At 45.6% G+C, this 23,297-nt stretch overlaps 1 protein-coding gene across 1 annotated transcript in view; it reads right to left on the minus strand.

Moving 5' to 3' along the window:
• Positions 1-209: 209 nt before the first annotated feature.
• Positions 210-23,297, minus strand: part of LOC128306470 (uncharacterized) — a 55,570-nt gene continuing 32,482 nt past the window's right edge. The window contains exons 3-8 of the mRNA XM_053044002.1: positions 21,466-21,587; positions 5,527-5,725; positions 5,322-5,407; positions 5,114-5,243; positions 4,913-5,038; positions 210-4,832 (exon numbers count right to left, since the gene is read on the minus strand). Coding sequence (XP_052899962.1) covers positions 1,968-4,832; positions 4,913-5,038; positions 5,114-5,243; positions 5,322-5,407; positions 5,527-5,725; positions 21,466-21,587 — 3,528 coding nt within the window. The 3' untranslated portion in view covers positions 210-1,967. The remainder of the gene's footprint in view (positions 4,833-4,912; positions 5,039-5,113; positions 5,244-5,321; positions 5,408-5,526; positions 5,726-21,465; positions 21,588-23,297) is intronic.

The following is a 23,297-nucleotide window of genomic DNA, read 5'->3' on the forward strand; positions in this document are numbered from 1 at the left end:
TTAACGCAAGGAAGAAGTGTAATCACTTTGTAGTGGCATAGAGGTATACTAGTGTGACAGATAGGGTAGCAATAAATAATCTCATCCCGGAACCGAGCCACAATATGTTCTGCCCAAGTCAGAAAAACCGGTCAGAACAGTTGCCCACCAAAACAGTGGCACAGCACTGTACCAGAGGGTTGGAAGACCCTACAGCATACGGGCCGCTATTCACTACACTATTTATCCACACGGTTTATTCTGCAAACTAATTAACACTAACTTAATGTACTTGTAACAAAACTAATCCCTATACAGCTCTATACGTAGCTACATCAGTATATTGCAAACATGCCCATCTTTACTAGTTGGTAAAAGGAAATAAAAAAAGGAAAAGAATACTTGTACGATATAGGTTGGCGAGGGTTTTCGCCCCTTCACAATGCTGGAGAATCAGGAAGCTAGCAGCAAAAGGTTGCTTTGGAGGTAGCAAATGGATTAGTGGCGTACGATATGATAAAAACAGATACTGCCTGATGAGTGTGTCTCTTCAACTTAATTGCGTAAAATCGCCTATCGCTTTCGTTAGTGAGCGTTGTGGAAATTGTCACCACACCGAAGCACCTATACTGGATAAGGAAGACCTAAGTATGCCCATGGCTAATCGAAAACTGATAGTCGCGTGTGTCTGTGTAGTGTTAGTATTGGAGAATGGGAGGAACAGAAGGGGCCCTTTCGTACCAATGGTACAAATGTGTGTAGATCGCATTTTTTTTTTGGCATTATTTCCACTGCACAGCTGTGTTTTGCTACATCCTATCATTCAGTCCTCTCACAGGAGATATCAGAAAAAAAGAAACAAAAATCAAAAACCTTTACAACATCTCACAATGTACAAGTTGTGTGTGTTTCGCGCCACCTGTTACAGCTTTCAGCTTCGACCACATTTGATTCTTATGTCTTTGCGCTCCATGCACACCGTGTGGCGGTTTCCCTACTCGTTCTGTGTACTACTAATAATGATTAATTGCTTTTGTTAAAAAATGGACGTCAAAAAGTTTACGAATTGATTCACTCTTTCAGACATTGGCCTTTCAGACTTTCCTGGGGTACATCCTTTGCGCGTCCCGCATTATAGTTGCCCTATGTTTCGCTGCTTCGTTAACGGATTGTGTCTTTGACGGTTTTTAGTATGTTGTTTGCTGTTACGGTTGTACGTTAAACCCCGCTTCTATAGATAGTATGTTTGGCAAAATAATTACTTCCTGCAGTTCTGCTATACACCGGATCTAGCGATCGTTCAACGCATTCTTGATTACTTCCGCCAATGCTTTGGGGCATTTTATTCACCGCTGACGCTATGCTAGAAGATGGAAGTTTTGCATCGTGGAGAAGGAGTGGCGCCAGCAGAGCATGAAGCCCGTTGCGCCGACACTGTGGGATCGTATTTGCACCTACGACAATAACGACTACAGCGTCCTGTGGACTTCTCCCGATCCAGGCTCTATTACACGTTAATTCACTATTGCTCTTAATTGGCTATTGCACAGGGAGGGATGCCCGGGATGGCGCGGTGCAAAATTGAAATATATATTTATAACCTTTACTACATGCTCTCTTCGCTTCAACAGTACGGGTTTTTGTTTTGTTTTGACACATCCAATCAGGTTCTACGTTAGAATTGTTTGGCGCATTTGTGTTTTTTTTTTTTTTGCAATTCGATCTGTGTTTGATGAATTTGTATGCATTTGTTTTACATCGTCACTGACGGTTAGGACGGAGAAACATACATAACAACATACTGTTTTCCTATCAGCTAATTTTATCTAACCGTCTTTTTTTGAACGCATGTTGCATAGGTAAGTAGTTCCATAGTACTACTGTTATTACTACTTTGCAATACGACTTTGCAAGGCCATTTCTGCTTGCCTAAGGAATTGCTATTTACCAACGGCTGCCAACGACCACCGTTTCTAATCCCTTTTTCTCTACTTATCTATTATGGTTAACCCGTTCATGTTGCTGCCGGAAGCGGTACAATTATTACTGCTGCCGGTACTGCTGACACTGCTGTTGCTGATGCTGCTCGTCAGTGGGACTCCATTCGCCGGGGCAACTGTTGCGGCCACACTGCTGCTCTGCTGCTTTAGCTTATCGAACAGCTGCAGCTTCGAGCGAACGTTTCCCTCGCAGATGTTGTTCAACCGAATTTGGGGAGCGTTTGCAACAGCTCCAGACGCTTGCTGCTTGCGTTCCAGCTCCAAACAGAACGCTTCATACTCGAAGCGCTGCTTCAGTTCGGCTTGTGAGAGCTTTGCGTTCGCCGCAGCAGCAGTGACCATCGTCGAGGTGGCTGCATGGGTTCGCCCACTATCGCTAACTGTTCCGTTTGGTGTTGCTGTTGGTGTGTTTGCCGATGCCGTTGCTGTGGCACCGTTCGTTACCGTAGCGCTCATCGCGATACAGGATGGTGTTGTAGTCGTCGTTCCCGTCGAATAGGCCGCACTAGGACGATGGTAATGATGGTGATGGTGATGATGATGCTGCAAATGTACCGAGCTGCCCGCACCACCGCAGTGACTCCCGGAGGCGGACGCGCCCAGCTGAAGCGTATCAGGTACAGTGAATGGTTTAAAGGTTTGCACCTTACGCTCGAAGTACTCGACGATCTTGGCGATCTGGGCCGAGCGTGCGTTGGGCATGTTCGTACATGACCGATCGTCCCACAGCAGCGAGTCCGAACCGGCCAGGCTGCTAATATCGTCCGAGCTGTCGGTGAATATCGATGACGAACGGTTTTTGCAGTACAGCAGCTGATTCGTGAACTGGTTCTTCTGGATCATGCTGCTAATTTCCGAATCGAGCGCCAACCGGTTAATCAGCCCCATGTCTATCGATCGTGCATCGATGTCTACGTTGCTCAGTACGTGATGGTGCCGGCTGTGCAGCTGATGATGCACCGGATGCAAATGATGCAGGTGATGGTGATGGTTGAAACGCTTGCGTATTGAATCCGACAGCTCCAAATCGTCCATACTTCGCAGGGAACTGACCGTGGTCGAGCTGTCGTCGAAGAACAGTATGCTCGAGCTATCGTTCAACGTCTGGTTGGACATCAGTCCGGTCAATCCGTCGGCAGGCGTTCCGCTCGATGCTGTTCCAGGTCCTCCGCTGGCCAGCGTTGTAGCTCCGGCGTATATGCATCGACACATGGACAACCGGTCGGTCGATTCGAAGTGCGCTATCTGCTCCAAGCAGCAGCAGGGTGAAGATTTGTACGTGCCAAAGTCTTCATTGAGGCAAGAGAAAAATCCACTTTCGGTAGATCCCCGCCTGGTGAGAATGCGTGGCGTCTCCAACACTCCGTCTCCTTCCGGACATGCATCCTTCCCGTTGGGACCTATCGTATTCGGCTCACTGTTGATGGTTGTACCAGCTGTGGCGTTTAGCAGTAGTCTATCTTCACCATTTCGTTGCTCGCCGTCGTGTTTCTGCCTTACAACCACGACCTCCTCCTCCTCCTCTTCCTCCTCTTCCTCATCCTCCAACTGAGTTGACTCTCCATCACAGCTTGCACCATCCTGACCTTCTTCCGTGCCACTGTCCCCGTTGTTACTGCCACACAAATGAACCAGATTGCTACCATTGCTGCTGCTGCTAGCGGCTTTCAAACTTTTGCCGCTTGCCACTTTAGACTCCTCCTCGTTCAGCTCCAATTCCTCATCAGCTGGATCCTCCGATACGATGGAAGGCATTATGGGTTTAACACTACCGTTGGACATCTTCTTGCCGGTATTTAAATTGACCGTACCAGCGGACGCCACAGTCCCGATGCCGGTGCCAGCGTTCGCCACCTTTGCCGACGGCACCGCGCTGCTACTCGTTACTTCAGTCTCAATTTGGCCACTCTTGTACAGTGGATGACTAGAGAGTTCGGTGAAGCTGGCACGATACTTTCGCACGTTCCCGAGCGACACTTTGCGGTACTCGTTCGCTAACGCACCAACGGCCGTGTGTTCGTCGTCCTCCTCGCCATACTCCTTGCGCGGTGAGGTGGGCGAGTTGGGTAAACTTTTCGGCTGACCCTCGCCATTACCACCGCCCGAGCTGGAACCGCTCGAGCTTGCCAAACCGACGCAGCTTCTACCGTCGCGCGCGTTGCGCACGATCTGGTTTTGCACCGAGTTCCAGGCCCGAAAGTACGGGGCCGATATTTCGAAGCAGGAACTAAACAAATCACCGGAACTGTACGTCGTAACGGCTGGCTTGGGACCGAGTATCTTTTTGACGCCCTTCAGCTGCGACAGCGCACTGAACGGGTTCGCTTTCGTGCCGGTACCCTGGTCCGTTTTGGCCCGCGGTTTGTACTGCGAATCCTTCAGCAGCATCGTTTCCGCCACCTTCCGGAGCGTTTGGTTCGAGTAGGTGGGCGTTTCGGGAATTGCTGGTTCGGCCGGCCGAACGACCGAGTTGCCCCGCTGGTACATGTGATAACGCGCCTTATCGCTCGGTGTCGTGTGCGGTGGAAATACGATCACGTTCTCCGACAGCGAGCGCCGATGGTGGAGCGGGTTTTGTGAATATTCACCACTGCCCGACGGTGTCGTGGACGAGCTGCTGCCCGCCGAACTGTTTTCACTCACCGCCGGCACCGGTTCGGAGCTGCTGCTGGTCGAACCGTTCAACCCGTTCACACCAACACCGTTCGAGATCGCGCTTCCGTTAGCTATGTTCATGCGATAGTGAGCCTGCTGCTGCTGCTGCAAATGGTTGTAGCTATCCTCACACACATCCGACAGCAAGGTGCACTTTTTCACACACTCCGTGAACGTTGGTCGACTCTTTGGATCATACTGGAAGGAAAAGAAAAGGCATGGAGGCGAAGAGGCTTATTAGCAATGGATCTTCAATTGCTCAAGACATCTTTACGTACAGTACAACAGTAGAAGGCCAGTCTTAAAAACGCCGGTGGCGTATCGTTCGGACACACATCAGCAAAAGCAATGTAGTCCAAACCGAACGTATCAGTTCTGGGCATGATGTCCGGATCTGCCTCAATCTGTGGGACAGCAAAATGAAGTAAAATCGTTAGAAGAATGTTGGGCAATTTCTCATATTTTACAACGATCCTTACCCGAGCTATTAATTCACACAAGATTATTCCAAAGGAGAATACATCACTGGTTTGATCGTACCACTGTCCTTTCAGACACTCCGGACTCATCCAGTACGGTGAGCCAACAGTGTCAAGGCGAGGTTTACCACTGCAAGGATAAATACAGCAGCTGTTAGATAAGTTAATTGGAAAGCATTATCTTCGCTATTCGGGGGACGCTACTCACCACTTTCGGGGGATGTTAGCTGCAAGCCCAAAATCTCCGACCACTGCATCGAACATTCCATCCGGCAACCGTTTCACAAGCACATTCTACAAAGTTTGGATATACACAACAAGAAAGAAGCATGATTGATGGTCTGTTTAGTAACAGATCGATCAAAGAATCAATTTTGCCAACCAGTGGTGGATTGACAACAACAAGAACATACCTTGCTTGTAAGATCGCGATGAAAGATACCGACATCGTGTACGTACTGCATTCCACGAGCTATCCCCAATGCGATTCTTATCTTCCAGAGCGCCGGAAGGTACTGTGTTTTGTTCGCGATCAGCTGCTCCAGCGAACCGTCCTCGATGTACTCTGTGAGGGCGTGTAACTGTCCTTCCTGCACGCAGACGCCCATAAATCTGGTGATGGGACAGAAAGATGTGTGTGGTTAGAAGCATGATCATAGGACATACCATGGACTTAACAAATCGATTATCTAATAACATAAGTTTGATAGGATGTCAGTAAGCCCCAGCATTACTCAATCTAATAATGTAAACAGAAAGTCTTTCAATGTGGACTATTCGTTTGCAGAAGCGGTGAAACATACATAAAACATTAAATATCAACATTTTATAACGCATGATTACAGAAACGCAAAGAAAGTGTACGATCGGAAGCGGAACTGAGCGCGCGTCACTTATTGATTAACTGCGTTCGATCAGCGTGATCTGATTGTTTTTCTTGGTGAATTCGCCATAACGAACAATGCCTGATAGATATCTCGGGCCATTTACGCCATACGATGGTCGGGAGATACAAGAAGAAAAAACCTTCAACCAATCATTTTCGGCACAAATGAAGCGAATTTTCCAAACAACCGTACTCACGCGATCCCTTCAGGGCACATTTGGTTGGACCTCATGTTTTGTCAGGTTTGTACCAGGTACGCGCATTACATCACACTCAAAAGCCGTCCGTCCGTCAATTGTGGACTTCATTAATCAGGGTGTCGTTTTGGAAGCACAAAAAAAAAACACACGACAAAATAAACGAACACCACGCAGCTAAAAGTGCGGAAAAGTGAAAATTTTTAACGACGTTATAAAGAGATGAAAAGGCAGCGGACTTAATGTTTAAACAATCGCGTCGTTTTTATTGACGATAGGTTTTCTGGTGCCTTCATCATTTGGTTTTACAATGGTCTCCCAATCGCATAATCAAGATTATGTCTATTTTTCCTATCGAAGTGGATTGGTACATTTATATAATATAGTACTACAAAAAACGAAGAACAGCATTATGATGCACGTTTTATGACCCTCGGTTGCCTCGGTTGCAAAGGACTGACCACGTTGAACAATGTTAGCGGTATTTGCGGTAGAGTTCCATAAACACATAGCAGAAGAACGATCGGACCGACAGGTTGTAATCGTGTCGTCTTCCCGACGAGTTGTTTCCCACTGTTTTACACTACAACCGCAACCGTTTAGCACGGAGCGGCTGCAGACCCGATCTATTTCAACAACCTTAGCTGGGAATTTAAAGAATCTGTGTTACTTAACGGATTCCTGCTGACCTCCGTGCGAATCTGTACTCCATTTGGTCGGGAAGCGACCGGTCCCAACGGTCAACGAACGTTGTCCGTCGATCATTTTCCCTTGCCAACTCCCTTGCGCTGCACGTCCGTAACAATAGCCAATGCCGGTTCGCTTCCGACTTTCGCTCACTGCTGATGCTGCATCGTTCGTAAACAATGGTGCGTTGCACGCACGTCATCTTCCTGCCGCTCCGATATGGGAAGTATTAAAGATTTCTCAGCGAATAGCAATGGGGAACCAGCAGCAAACAACATCCGGTCTATTTACGCTCCAGGAAGTCACACCTCGGCATCGACGCTACCCCGAAGAATCAAAATGTCTTTTGCTTGCGCACCACGAACTAAACAGAGTCTTTGTCAGAGTTAAGTTAAAATACATAACAATGGGAACGACTAGCTATGAAGTCGCCGTGGCGATCATGATGGTGCGAAGGTCAGCGTGAATTTTTGGGGAGAAAAAAAACAGCAACCGTGTATAAGTAGCATATTTTAACACATTCCATCATGACCGAATTATGTTGTCGTTGAACTTCCCTGACAGTGGGGTATCGTGATCGCATCGTTTCGGAAGCCCTTGCCAGCCGGCAGGAAGGAAGGCAGGCCAAATTTATACCGAAAAAAGTAACATCCCAAATATGGTATCTCCCCTCATCTGGGTCAAGGGAACCGTCTCGCATGGTGAGATGAAATATGGCGCCAGCGAGACACCCTCCAGCGCAAAGCCACCGATCGTTGAGTCGTTGATCATGTTCGATCGTGATACTTTTCATATGACATTTTCACACCGTGCTTGGAAGAGTAAACGCGTGAACAAATTATGTTCAAGGAGAGTCAGAAGAAGGGTTAGATCAGACTCATTGATCTTTTTCATTCTCATAAACATGGCCGGAAACATTGGCGATCGTCTGAAGTTCCAATTCTCGTCTAAGATTCCCCAAAAAAAAACTTAAAACTCCTTCAAACAATAATCGTGAAATCTTCAACGGCACTCCCATTCCCACAGCAGGTCAGTAGCACTATTCGCACCAGATACTCGCAAAAGATCTGTAACAACTTGTTTTTGCAGCTGCCAGTTACTGCATCGGGCTGCCACATGTGATACCTCGATCGAGTAAACACGTCACAACCGTTTCCGCAATTCCAAATACGAGGTGGTTTGATGAGGTTAGGCTTCGTCGTGCACCGCCTTGGAGCTTCGTTGAAATCATAGCTGATGCTGCTGCCCATGTCCATCCATCACTGGAGCAGCGCACACTTCCTGATCGTCGGTGAATGTTTGCAAAGACACACCAAACACGGGGAGCACACAATCCGGAACAACCCCGGAAAACGGTCTGCCGGTCTTAACCGTTCGTACGTTGCGCACCAAAGGGGAAACTGGTTTTATTTTCCGAAACATCTGCGGTGCCGCAACGACGGCCATTTTTCCGCAACCCGCAAAGACGATCCTCTCCTCCTCGGCTTTCGGTAGGAAAACTGGTCATGTTCGTGACTTCGTGACATGATTCACAACTGCCGTCGGTGGAAATGTGCTAACCGAAGTGGCAGCTTTCGCTTTTGTTTTGGGTGAAAACTGGAAATCGCTGATTATGCGGCATGTTTGATACGCCGCTTTTCTTTCCAAAAATTAGAATTTTAGATGAGCGCTAGCGATCGTTTTAAAAGGTGTTGTGTTTTTTTTTTCAAACGAACACAAAATCCATCAGACTTGAAGTAGTTACGAATTCATTTGCCAATAGTTGGTTCGCTGTGTACACAAGTATTTACATCCAACACTTCCCCATCACGAAGATCGCTGCTGCCGGGCGTACACGATTAGCATTAGTCTCTGAAGCTTACCGACAAGTGTTTCCTTGCCCACGCTTTACCAAACGATTTGCCCAAAACAGCGATGGTCTCCCGCTGGTATACGGTATTCTTCCGCATGCGGAAGAAAAGAAGAATGATCCGACTAAGGCTCAATGCTTCATTCTAGCGAAAATCTAGGTAATGCGGTAGTGGCAATTAACACCATTCTCCAATTTCCGCAGCTTACACGCGGAAGCGTCGAAACTTTGTTTTGGTAATTGGCGTCGGTACAGCTCGGCAAGTGCCCGCCCTCGAGAAACGTGCCTCGAGAGCCTGTTGAACGCACTCAGAACACACACCGCTTTTACGCTGGACACAAGTGTCTTGTACACACGTGTTTTCTGTTTCACCTCAAGTGTCCGTGTGCTGTAGGTGGGATTTGGGAAGGTGGCAACAGGGGGAGACCGTTCTAACATTTCCACCCAGAACGACCGGACGTGTAATTGGACGGAGGGGCGATGATAATTGATACAATTATGCTATTTGTGCTTGAGCTATGGGGAAATAACAATTATTGCTAACACAAGGGAAGATGATCCAGTAAGAGATCAATTGTGATGAATAGGAATCAATCAATTGGTAGGATTAATGCTTAAAAGCAAATATATACTCTTTTAGGCGATAATTCATGACTCTTTCAAAGTGTTTAAAATAGCGCAACTTATCAAACATATTGAAGAATTTTTTCCCATAGTTGGGGTGAAATTGCAAATCGATTTTTTTGTGCGTGATCAAGTTCCACAAAACAGGACCGGTACAAAATACCATCCGGAGCGTTCTCCTGTACAGAGAAGTAAGTATTGAGCTATTAGAAAATAAATTCTAAGCTCTAAGCTTAGAATTCTAAGCTAATAAAGCCTAGATATCATGAAGTTGTTGTGACACTGACGAAGAGAAGATCAAGTACCGTATTTTAGTTTGAATAACGACTCCCTTTTAGGTCAAAAATGACCAAATTCTAAATAAGGGGGTCGTTATACGAGGGTAGTAACTTTTCCGCTCTAGCTTTATGGATTAAAGGTCGTTTTGTTGAAATATAAGGATAGATGGATAAGACAAGGATGAATCTGTGGTTTAAAAATATTTGGAACAATAGACCTGGAGCTCTTATGAAAAATCAGCAATGCTAGTACTGGATGCATTTATAGGTCATCTACCAGCAAAAGTTAAACAAATTGTTGCTCTAGCAAAACGTTCCTGGAAGTCATTCCTGGAGGTCTAACCAGTCAGCTGCAACCACAACCGTTTAAGGGTATGATAAGAGAAGAATAGAGTAAGTGGATAAAAGGGGCTGATTCGAATCTAACTCCTTCAGGAAGAATAAGAAAAAAACCCACCATTCCAGCGATCTGACAATGGGTCATTACTGCATAGTCAGGAGTCAGCGAAGCAATTGTCGTCAAATCCTTTAAAAAATGCAGAATCAGTAACAATCTTGATGGGACTGAGGATCATGCAATTTATGAAGATAGTGATGACGGGGATGATGACAATGAAAATGTGTTTGAAGACACCAGTGAGGACGATATGAAGGAGTATTATGAATTGTAATGTTCAAAATTAAATGTAACAATAAATTTGTGCGAATTGTTTTAAAAAAAGAAATAAAATCTTTTTTTCCAAAAATCTTGGATAATTCATCTAGGGGGTCGTTATACACGCTAAAATACGGTATATCAAATTTCTAGGGAATCGCGGTTCTTAATCAGAAGATCTTATACTCGTACAGGGCGTCAATCTCATATCAGAATGGCACTTTGAGCTAAATTAATGACTCTGAATCCCTATTCATGAATTTTGAAGTTGTCTCAACTAATACCAATAACTGGGTACAAATTGAAATTGAATTGGGTTGAAAGCTCTCACACAAGGAAAGACAAAGGGAAAGCCCACACGAATCCATGCGCTGCTCAAGTGTCAACAGTGTAAATTATTGTCAGATGTTTGAGATTCATGGTATGGACCATTATACAGCATCCCAACATATTATTGTGGTTCCATCCAACCCTTCGCTATATACGGGCCATTCAGCTACATTAGCACATCGCCTAGCATAATAAGTACATTTCGGCCTACACAGCACACCTCGGAAGGCACCTCACCCCTCTGGGGCACATTCGACTTTCTATCTTTTCTTCCCATTTTCCCTCAGCACCCGGCCATCCTCCTGCACAACCACCACCAGTTGACCACCCAGTTGGCAGGGATTTTCGGTCAGTTGTGTCGGTTGGCCCAGATCGGGCGAGCCCCCCCGCCTGATGCAGCATCATTCGAGCGCAGGTGTTGATGAGATAATTAGAGTGCATTTCTTCTGTGCCCACGCGGTGTTGATGGCGGGCAGGAGATGTAGAGAGATAAAGAGAAGGTGGAACTATTTCGACATATCGTTCGTTCGCTCTTATGTCGGTCGGAGGTTTTTTGTTTTTTGCTGTGCCTCTTTGTGAAAGACTATCGAGAAACGGCAATGGAAAAAAGGAGCCAAAGAAACCATCGTGATGCTGCCCTTGTTTTTTTTTTTGGAGAGGCCGGTGACGCATCGGCAACCTGGTCGCGGTATGCAACAACGATATGTGTTAATGTTGGCCGCCTTTTTTATTTTTGGCTTCGCGAGCTTTTGTTGTAGTTTGCCATTTGCTCGTGTTTTTTTTTCGGTTGCGCGGGTGCGCTTAAAGTCCCTCTCATTACGAGGAAATGACGCGATGAAAATGACACAAATTTGGGTCAGAAGGCTCGCCGTCGTACCGTTTGTTGGTCACGGTCTCCCGGAAGTGGGTTCCGCCGAAATGTTTCCTCTCCGAAAATCCGCCATTCGCCTGTTTTGTCATGTTTGTGCCTTTAGTCAGCGCCAATAACCAGCGAACCAAACCGAACCAAAGCGCTGTTGTCCTTTCTTTATGCGACCGCGAAACATAGTCGGCGGCCAAATGAATGCTTTCTGCTTGGAGAAATGTGCACAACCGACAGATTTTCCTTCCCTAACCGAGTCCGAGTCCGGGCAGCTCGCGTGCTCGTTTCCTCTTTGTGTTTCCTTGGTGTTCCTTGGCCGATTACGCCGAAGGCGGTCAACCGGTTTTTTCTTCCCATTGCCTTTATTTTCCACTGCCCACCCAACCCCCGTTTCGGAGCATCTTTTTCCACCCAATGAGGCATTTCTTTTCCACACCATCGGGTTCGGGGGGCGACTATGGTATTATGGCCATCGCCGTGCCGACAAGCACCGGTTAGTTGGCAGGGCAAAGTTATGCGGTTTTGCGATGGATTACATCGCATCATGCAGTGTTCCCGCTCCGTTTCGCGTAACCTCCCGGCAGCACGCCGATTCGGACCAGCCCGTCGACATAATCGAACGAAACAAAGTAGATATATAGTAGGTGTCATTGTGGGCCCCCGGGTACTAAAAGTGGGGAGCGGCGCATCGAAGCCACCGAGTCCTAATCACTGCACTTTATTGCGGTTTGGTTACACCGTTGCAGCCAAACAACCATAATGCTCAGGTTGATGTAATCGAGATCCAATGACGCTTACCGATCATCAGGGCCCTAGCAGCGGTGGTAAGCAGGAAGCGACAATTTTCCCGATTCGGTACGAGGAACTACAATTTATTCGCGTTCGGTCTTGCGTTTGACGGTGTCGGTGTCTGTATGATATATTTCTGGAAATTTCTCTACTGAAATGTAGAACGATTGATGGGATCAAAATAAATGTTCATTAAAGGCCATTTTAAGGCACCTTGAAGAGCTTTAATAATTTACAATAGAATTCTAATTTTTTTAAATTGAAATTGATTCTGATTTGAAATTGTAAAATTTTGGATATATTAAACAGAAAGCACAACACAATAAGCAGTACTTTAAAATAAGTTTAATTAAATATACTTAATTACACATCCTTTAATGTGTAAAAATCATATTCTTTATCAACTGACGTTTTGTCAAAAATCAACAGAAGCTAACAGCTGAGACATGTTTTAGAATGAGATGCTGGGACCTAAAACTTTTTTTAGACATGTTTGGAAATTTTTTTTTTTTTATTATCGTTAGAACGGCCAGGCCGTAATTTGGAAAATTTTAAACAGTGACAAAATGACAAAAGTTCCAACAGCGATAACAGTTAATAAGTAGTGAAAAATCGTTTAAAATTTTTTTAATAATAATAATAATAATAATAATAATAATAATAATAATAATAAATAATATTCAAATCATAAATATTAAATAATATTTTAATAATAAAATAATATTCAAATCATAAATATTAAATAATATGTTAATAATAAAAAAATATTCAAAATCGGAGAGGTAAACTTTGAGTCTGTGTCTTTTGCTAAATAATCAATACTTAAACTAGAGCGTAAAGGAAATATAAAAAAAAGAAACCCTCCACGAAAACACAGCTCTAAGTGCGGTAAAAGATATAATGTTTGACAATAATTTCAACAGTCGTAGCAAACGCAAACGTTTCCTCCGAAACCTCCAACACAATCTCCAAAGCAGGCTTACCGACAACGAAAGCAAATAAATGCAATGCTCCACTTATTTACCCGCCCTGATTCGGTGCGCCGTATTACGCTTACCGGTTTTCCAGAACTAATCCCTTCTTTTATTGTTTTAAATAATGCCTTTAATCCACCCAAAAAAACCCGACCCAACCCAGTTGCATACCAAAAACCCCATTCGAATTGTTGTGCCGCACGGTTTCGGATTTCATCTCGAGACGTTCCGCCCGACCGGTCCCATTCGTTGGCAGCGGCGCCCTTGTAACGGAGCCGCGGCTGCCGAGGGTTTTTCTTCCCCATTATTCAAATGATGCTTGTTTATCGCTCCATTTTCTTACAAATGTTCCGCGGCTCCACGTTTATCGAACCGTGATCGTATTGATTGAGATTTGAAGGTAAACCAATACCATACCACCAGCCATACGGTTGCTTTGGTTGAAAGATCGATTTTTCCCTATTTTTGCAACCAAAAACACACTCAAATGATGCTTTAATTTCTGAGGAATTTCGAACTCCTCGATGCATGTTTCGTTGCAACAGCCCAACCTGTTGTTTTGCTGTATCTATTGGATGAATCTAATTTGTACATCAGCACATTTTGCTGCCAATTGTGCGAATCCCCGTTACACAATCACGCTTCCTGCTCCCTTCCAACCCAGTAGAGGGCTGACAAAACCGCGGCCGCTCGCCATTGAGACGGAATTGAATGTTATAATCTCGTTAACCGAGAAACCGCACCATTCCTACCCTGGGGCGATTATTATTGCCTGCCCGAAGGGAATCAGCATCAGCTACCCATAAAGCGCATCATTTCGTGTGAAGCGTATCTGCGGCTGCGGATGGCTGCGGGTCTGGCGGGAGAAATTTCATCCGTTAGCCCGAAAATTAGGCACGTGACACAAGCCGGCGACTGTGCTGGCGATCACGTCTGTCAACCGTCGGCGCAACCCTTAATCTTCCCGCAAAGGAGCAAAGCGCAACAAAGTGGCGCGTGGATCAGCTCTCGAGCGCCTACTTTCCTTCCGAGATGCTCGTGAAAGCGGAAGGAACCGTTATGGCCGGTGTGGTCCGGTGCAAGGGAAATATCTGGTGGTGTGGTGCTTCGGAGTGTGCTTTCGGATGAAGGCAAAGGCTTGGGGATGGTGTCAGAAAGTACCGGTTCCGCGCCGAGGCCAACTGTCTCCCATCGATGCCTCAGGGACATCGTGGTGCTGATTTCGCCCCCCCCCCCCCCCGATTGTCCAACCGGGTTCCGATCGTATGTTGATTGCCTGAGACGAGCGTAATTTTCCCATCATTCTCTGCGCTGAAAGCTATCAGCTAATGATTTATGGGCCACAAAACTCCCGTACGTTGCGCGCTGACGCTCGATCTTAAATCGATTGGTGGTCAATTGGTCCGCAAGTTGATCAACCGTAATTGGTGTTTCAGGTGGATCATTTATGGTGGTGGCAGTTATTTGGGTTATTTTTGTCGATCGATTAAAGCCATTTCCCCGTAGCGTTGGTTAAGCGATTAGAGCGATACAGTGAAGAATTTTTTACAGAACGAAGATCGCGATTTAAGTCGTCAAAGCTGGCGCCAACAAAGTGTGAAACGTTTCCAATTGATGGCCTGTTCTTAAAGGCGATGGCCCTCTAGACATTCAGACGCATTCAATTAGCCCAGAACCCGTCTCCCGCATCGTTCCATCATGCGTGGTGACCTTTCTACCACGCACCCTGCACCATCATTCGACAAATTGAGGTCGATCATGAGATCTGAACGATCTTGAGCGCGTATCCATATTGGGTTCCGAGCGCTATTCGCCACTTCAGCTGCAAAACTGGTGCCGTACGCATGATCCATGACCGCTACACCAACCGATGCAAGGAAGAATAAGGGAAAAGATGGTGAAGGTGAAGCAAGCAAGGGAGTACATTATTTGCCCAAGTGTGCAATTAAAGCATGCAAACAGTGAGCGAGTGTCAACGGGAGGCATTACTAACGCCATTTCTTTGGAATATAGCAACAGCTTCGGAAAGTGGCTATAAAACCAATGACGATCGACTTCGAATCAATGATTCAGTTTCGCATTTTCTAGCAGCAAAAGGAAACTATCCCAGAAAACGGTACAATAACATAAAGGCAAGCGTATTGTGATTGCAGGATTTAAATTTTACGCGATGTTGATTTGCCTATTCAAGAGATGGCAGTATTATTTCCCCCCTCCTTAACCAACGACAGGTTTGACACACGTCACGAGTGAATGCCAATCCGCTAAACGTGTTGCGAATTCTCAACAAAACTAACTGCACCAACGATCCAACGAACATTTCACCCGATTCGATCCAATGTCTTGTAACAAACGGGGGTAACAAAAGCAGATCAGGTTGCTTTCCCAAAAAACAAATTTCACTTTCGATGCGCGATCGGTTTCGGTTTTATTTCCAAACCGGGACTTGCGACACGTGAAACGTGTTGCGCTCGTGTATGCTAAATCACCAATTTCTACCGCTCGACGGCGACTTCGAAACGAAATGGACACAAATGGAGCAATTTCCAACGACTTACGTTTAACATCCGCGAAACATCCGAGCACTGTGTCGCTCCTAGTGGTGATCGCTTTGTATCAGCTGACCGACGGGCAACGATCAAACGCGATGCTACGGGATGAAATACCGGTTCCGGGAGTATCGTACACTATCCGCTCCCGTTGCATCGTCACGAAGACGACGAGATAGCTTCAATGCTTGAAGCAGATTGTAGCTTTTTTATATTCTCGCGTTTATGATCACACATTTTACTGCCAAACATGGCCACATTCACGTGCTGTGGCGAATAAATAAAAGCACCAGCTGATGGGAAACAGCACTGCACCGTATGCTTTGTTGTGTTGTGCCAGTAGCTTGCATCTGTCTTATGCAATGAAGCATACTGACCGAAGGTAAGGAGAAAGAAACATTGTGCCCATATTTTCGTTGCCGATTGCATCGAAGTTGGCTACATGCAGTACCGATGCATTTCCGGGCACGAAACTACCCGGACGGCTGGGTACGAACGCACAAATGAAAGTGATCGGCACAATATTTGGGAGAGTTGTTTTAATTGTTGCCTTCCAGTAATGATTTTATATCACGCGCGAGTACTGCGTTTATCTTGCCCGATACCCCGCGTAAGCAAATTTCCACGCACCTTCGTAGGGTGAGCGCGAGAGGCGTTATCCATTCGCATGGCAAATAACGAGTTTTGAAGGGGCGGCGGATATTAAAATGCCAAAAAAGCGAAAGTTAAACAGTCGATCAAAGTAATGAATTATTGTTCGGGGGAAAAGTTAATCCACCGGGCAAACATAGCAATAACGAAACAATTTTGCGTCTGTTTATTATGATCTCATCGCGCGAACATTTCCAGCGGTACACACGCGAGAGATAAGGCACCGGTAGTATGGGCATGCGTTAGGTACCTAATTAGCCAAATTGAACCAGCAAACAGCTATATTATGACAAACATAGCGCCCTCGCGCCATGATTATTATAATGAAGCGAACGCCAAATTATAGGGCGAACAGGAATTTATACGGTGCGCGAAAAAACATATAAATAAAAGCCGCCAGTAGCCGAATTATTCACATTTTTCCTGCTCCCCAAAAATAGCGTACAGGTTGTACGGATGGGGTTCAAAAATAGCTCCCAAACTGACACCCACGTATATTTTTGGGCGGCAAGAAAAGAAGTCGCACCTAAAAAAAACCATCACAAAATGTAGTTGAAAAGAGGAAAACCAAAAAAAACAACAACAAACGTCAAACCAATTCAATTTTCACGCTGAAAGCAATAACAACGTTTAGTGAAAAAGGTGAAAAACACACAAATGTTTCTGGTCGGTCAATCTCCTTAACCGCCGGCAGATGATTCAATGCGATATGTTTGTATACGAAGGGGTCGTAATAATAACAGACCAACGCAGATCGTGCAGCGCACCATGGGCGAAAGCAGCAAAACGATCGCAAAATTGAAAAGGTCGTTACAAACCGTTCAATCTTTGTACATCCTAATGGACATGGCCAAAGGCGAAGATTTAACGTTTGAATAATTGATACTAACGGTTGCGAGCCGATAGGTGATGACAGTGAGAGAAAAATGATTCGACTGTTGTTTAAACAACCGAACATTTCGAAGAAGGCAGAAGGACGTCCTTCAACATAAAGCAGCGCAATAAGGGACCCGCCGCGTGCACCATAAAGATAGCTTGCGTGGCAACTCATCTCGACAAATTCCAGAAATATCGATAGAAAATCTTTTCTCATTAAAATATTAATTAACCACAGTTTGTGCATTCCTTGTTATTATTGGAATCATTTCTCGGTATTTCTTAGTGCAGTAAGCAAAAATTCACACTGGAAGGAAATTTTCTGCTACACCCTGTTGGGGGTGGGTGGATGACGATCGCTGCAGTTCTAGAGCACGCCGTCACAAATGAGCACACCTCCTGCAACGAAGCCTCTTGCGCTCACCGTAACCTTCAGCAAGTTCATAGACCCACGCCGTGAAAATCTCAACCACCCATCCACCCCTGCAGAGTCACCGATTTGCAGCAAAGTTGGTTGGTTGGTGGCAACATTGACTGCTACCGGCCCTACTACTAGTACTAGTGCGAAAACGAAACATAACATCGCTCATCAGCTTCAGTTGGCAGGCTCTGCCCGCGCTATCTTCACCCAGCGACAGAGACTCTCTTTCGCCTACTATATAATCTATGCCGAACGGTCTCTTCATCAAGTGTAAACCTAATCGAATGGTACGAGGGGAAACAAACGCCTAAGCGTAAAAATAACAACACAACCAGCCAGTACGCCCGGCTCGCGAACTGTAAACGTGATCATTTACGCACCCTCGTAGCCTTTTAAGACCACCGCTTCTCATCGCCCGTTGCTTTTGAGTCTGTTGTTTTACGATCTCGATACTGCGATACGTATGTTAAGCGGGTCTTTAACTTCTTCTGTTGTACCTACAGCGTACAGGCGGAGGCGTGCTACGAGCGGGCAAACACGTTTGCAGCTCGTGACGATCAAGTGCAGTCGGTGCAAAACAAACTGTCAATGATCGTAACATAACTGCGATGGGATGCAGGGGTTTTCGAGTAAAGCTGGGCAAAGTTGGAGCCTTTAGTAGGCTCTTTTCAAGCCCATTCAATCAGAATGTTGTGTGCCCGGATGTTGCTCAAAAGGAGAGATTTTTCATGACTGTCACACTGAAGAGCCCTGCATTTGCAAACATCCGGAAACCAACAGAGCGGGTAAACATTCATGAAAAACCAGAGGAATTATAAAAGTTAATAAAAGCCCCAAAAATAAAAACATTTAACGTGAAAGAAGAAAATATCTCGGCATACAAAGAAATGAGGATCACTCAATACGAGCAGAAGCATAATACCGCAACGCTTTGGAGACAACGATCAGTATAGTGCAGATGGAGCAAGCAACCAAAAAAAAACGGAAAGAAAATATCGAGAAGAAGCAACACGGTGCGTTGGCCGAACCAGCCGACGAAGTGCTTTCACTCTCGTTTTTTAATTTCCTCCCATGTTGATCCAACGCACACCCGCTAAAGATCGGGTGGCATCCAACCGAGGCGCGAACTCTCGCTTGATGCCACGCCAGGCATTCATCGGGCGTCTCCACTGCCAAGGCTGTCCGCTGTACATGAACGTGAACGCGTGTGTGTTTGCCGATTGTTGTACGAAGGTGTTTTCAGGTTTTTCATTACTATTTTTTGTGTTCCTACCATTCGTATGATTTCATTTGTTTTGATTTCATTACAGCGGCGCTGCATGCCGAGCAACATATTTCTTCGAGAGATAAATTTCTCCACCTTTTGTGGCGATGGCCAGCAGCGAACAGCACTGGTTTTTGCAAATCGATGGCAATGTTTACCGATTCGGGAGCAATTGTATGTAGGAGAGGCACACAACACAAAAAAGGAATAGAGCAGCAGGACAGACGCAAAAAAAATCAGAGAAAAACAAGCCAAACGAAGTGAAAGACCCATTGCAACTAAGAGTGACGACAAGCGGTCGCATTAAAGCCTCTAGACCATTGCAACAAACTAAGGGTACTTTGCGTACCGTCACAAAAAACGATGTGTGTGAAAATGGCGTACAAAAACAAAAGCAAACGGACGATCATTCTACCCTCGCAACCTATTCGCATTGTAGCTCCCCGGAATGGAGAAACTGAACAACTCATTCCGGCGGGTCCATATTAAAGATTGCAATTAAATAAATAAAACAATGTTCAGCGGAGTTCGCGGGGGTGGCGGGAGTCATGGAACGCTCTGCATAGATGCTCTCTGCTCATTTCCGGCTTAGGGTTTACGAAGATGAATAAATTACCGCAAAAAAAACACCCAACAGCACTCACCGATCGCGCGAGCATAACAGAACGAAGCATCAAGGCCGGCCAATGCACGAAACACAAAACCGTGTACAGCAGCAGCAGCCACCCAGGCAAACGCTCGACTCTGCTTCAAACGCTGAATAGTTTATGCGCAAGGGACACCAGCAGGAGTCGGATGTTGAGCAGCAATAATTCATGAATTTCACATACTGTTCCGAACCTGTTTTCTAAAACTCTAAAATTCTTAAAACTCTTTTCAACATATTAATTCTGTAACATTAGGCAAAATAATACACCTACTACACCCTGAACCACATCTTTATCGTCGGGAAAATCTTCACCGAAAGGCCGCACGGGTAGCGAAAGAATTGTCTTGCCCGGGTCGAACCGATACAGCGAACGAAAACTCGCTCAATCCGCGGGCTGGCTAGTTTCCGTACTGCCATGCCAGCGTACGGCGCGTTGGGCCGTCTTTTCCGCATCGTATAGGGCCACCGACCCTTGAACTTTATGTTGTGCCCTCCAATGCCGGGGAAGCCGTGTGCGCGATCGCGTTTTTCCACGCCACTGTGAAAATGGATGCTTTGGTGTGCGCGTGTGTGTGTGTGCGACTGCACTACCCATACACGTAATAAATCTTCCCTGCTCGGGAGCTCCCACACAGCACCGGACCCCAAAAGCGTGCCAAGCCGTTGCACCGAAACGTGGTGAGATTCGGTTTCTCTTTTTTTCGGTTTTTTTTCTACCACATCGCTTGTTGTTGAGGGCTTGATGCGTTCAGATATTTAACTCTGATAAAACGTTTAGAAATCGAACAACAAATACAAATTACCCAAGTTATTAAAAAAAGTTCCAATTTTTATTTTATTCGCCAAGGTTTATACAATATTTTATTTAAAGTCCACTACCTACTCGAAGCTGAAAGAAACATTCCAAGGCGTTATCAAGACGTGCCGTATGCATTTACATACCAATCCTTTGTAGTCAAATTGACCAATTATTTCCCAAACCAGTTCAAGATCACACCAATTGCAACCCATGCCCATGCTTTCGTTTTTACTTTCGTTACGAATATTGATTTTCCCGCGAGCATGCTATTCTCAATCAAAGCACGAAGCACACCGTCAATCACGACATTCCATTCCATCATAAGGATTTGTGGAATGCAAGGTACGCTGCTCCCATCCCCCGCCGACAATGGAGTTAATGGTAAGCCAACCATCGCCAGACAATCGATGAAGGTTCAGCCTTGTAAACACAGACGAACAACCCCCGTCTAGACGATGAAGGAAATGCATTTTTCTGTGCGCGGTGTTCATGTTAGCGGGCAATTTTGTACTCTCCCATGTGTTTGCTTTTCCATGTCGCGACATCGACGAGCCCCTTTTTTCCACCTGAAGCTAGAACAAGTGGCGGGTGGGGGTGATAAAAAAGGACAAACCCTTCTCGGAGCCGGAAGTTCATATCAACGTAAATCCATTTCCACCGGTTCCGCGGGCATTCCCTTGCCAGGAACGTACTTAAATCAACATCGATAGAACCGTCAAGATGTTTGGTCTGTACACCCAGCAGAAGGCAAACGAACGGATAGAGTAAAAAGCGCGGCTAGAAATTGCATTGACCCTACGGGTCGCCCTGTGAGACTGGGCATGGGAAATGGCTTTTTAAATCAATTACACTACTGCACAGCCATTCACTCAATATCGTCCCATCAGGTGCCGCTCACTTCCGGCCGGGGCACTATTCGAGCCAACATTGACTAGACGCAACTTTAAAGGTCGAAGAATGAATGGACGGGGCAAACATCGATGAATGAAATGGGGATCGTCGTGTCACTTACCTCAGGATGTTCGGATGGGACAGTTTGTTCAGCAGCTGAACTTCGCGCAACATGTTGGGTCGGTTGGCACGCCGTTGATTCATCTTCAGCACCATTACGTCACCGGTAGTCCGATGTGTTACCTGTGTTTTAAAAGAAGAGTGCCAAAAAAAAGAGCAAAAACAAACACATTGCGGTAATTAGTGTACGGGGTTTTATACAGACAATAAACAATCCAGCGAGAAGCTTTCGAACGTGCCATCGCCGTTTAAGATGGTGTCTTACGGGTGAAATAATAACTGCCTCCCGGGGGAGGGTGACAATTAGGCCAACGTGACCAAGAGGAACGGCGCCTGGATGTTGTTTCACATAATGCAGATAACGTTCTCGTGAGCTAGCTGCTGGAGATGTCCCTCCCTCGACCAAGTACACTGCATAATAAGCGTTTTCAGAGCTGGCAATTTACCTTTATCTGAATGACGTCAGACACGGGTTGTGTAAATACCTTTTTTTGCAATTATTGTTTGTTTCTGTTAAATCACGTTTATAATTGCTAGGTGATAGCTTAATCTCTAGTAAAAGAGAATATAACTTAACGTCATCTCATGACGCATCTTAAATTCCTGGGCAATTAAAAATCCCACACACCGTCTCGTTCCTAACCAACAATAATAAAAGAAACCTCATTTATTGAACTCCTAATGGGACCCTTTTTTGCTATCGTCTAGTTATCGTCAAGTGCCCTGATTGGTAGAAGGAATTTATTCCCACTTCTTATCTTATCCTCTTATTCGATTGCAGCTAGTATCGATATTTCTATTTGCAATCTGCTTTGGAAAACTGATACGACCAATGATCTAGACCGTTCCAAAGAAACTGCTGTTAAGATAGTTAAATGTGTCAATGACGAGACTCTCTTCAGTGTGAGTTGTTTAGTAAATACGAGTTGAAAAGGATATCAAATGCCTGTGTAAGGCTTTCAATTGCTATGTAAATCCATCAACGAAGCACGTTTTCCACATTGAAATTAGGTCTTCTTCATGATATGATGTCTTCAGATGACAAGAATGACTTAGAGTGGTGTCTTTAAGGTTACTGTTAAATGATCTTCGGCTCAAAGTCTCCAAGACATTCAATTACCGACAATTATTGTTGTAACCAAACAAAATGCGCGCCACGACCGTTTGAACAGCTCGCAGCTCGTTTGGGGCAATAACAGTATAATTTATCCCAGCCTTTTTGTCAACGATACAAATAAAGTGTGTTCCGCACATCTGTTCATAATATCATAAACATGTATCTTTTGTTATGAACGAGTTGTTGTACACACAAATTCGCGCCAGTCATCCAACGTTAATGTTTGGTAAATAAATTGAACTGAGGACTCACAAGCGACCTTCATTACGACTCTTATCTACTGCACACCGCAGCTCTATTCGGCAGACGGCATCAAAACAATTCGTTAATCAATCGTTAACGCCACAACGAGAGAAACTAATTGATCACCTCCTCGCAAGGATGAACGTATCGGTTACGATTCCGCTGGCGATCGCTGGCGAGCGCGGCAGTGTAGAGAAAGTCTCCGAATCTGCGCCTAGGCGAGACACTCTCGCGAACACCCTGAGCCTTTGATGAAGCGACCCACACGATAAGATGGCTCCGGGTGGCAGCCGTTGGGTATGGGCCGTGCAACCAACGTGACACGCCCGCCTTCCTGAGCGTAGGCCGCATGCATGCCCACACCTTCCAGCGGAGCACGTGCGGCGGAAAACGAGATGATAAGAAAGTGCACCATAAATTCCCTCCGCAACGACTTCTGGCGACTGCCCACGACGATAATGCTTGTGTACGAT

This window comes from Anopheles moucheti, chromosome 2 (assembly GCF_943734755.1).
Source record: "Anopheles moucheti chromosome 2, idAnoMoucSN_F20_07, whole genome shotgun sequence".
NCBI classification, from domain to species: Eukaryota; Metazoa; Arthropoda; class Insecta; order Diptera; family Culicidae; genus Anopheles; species Anopheles moucheti.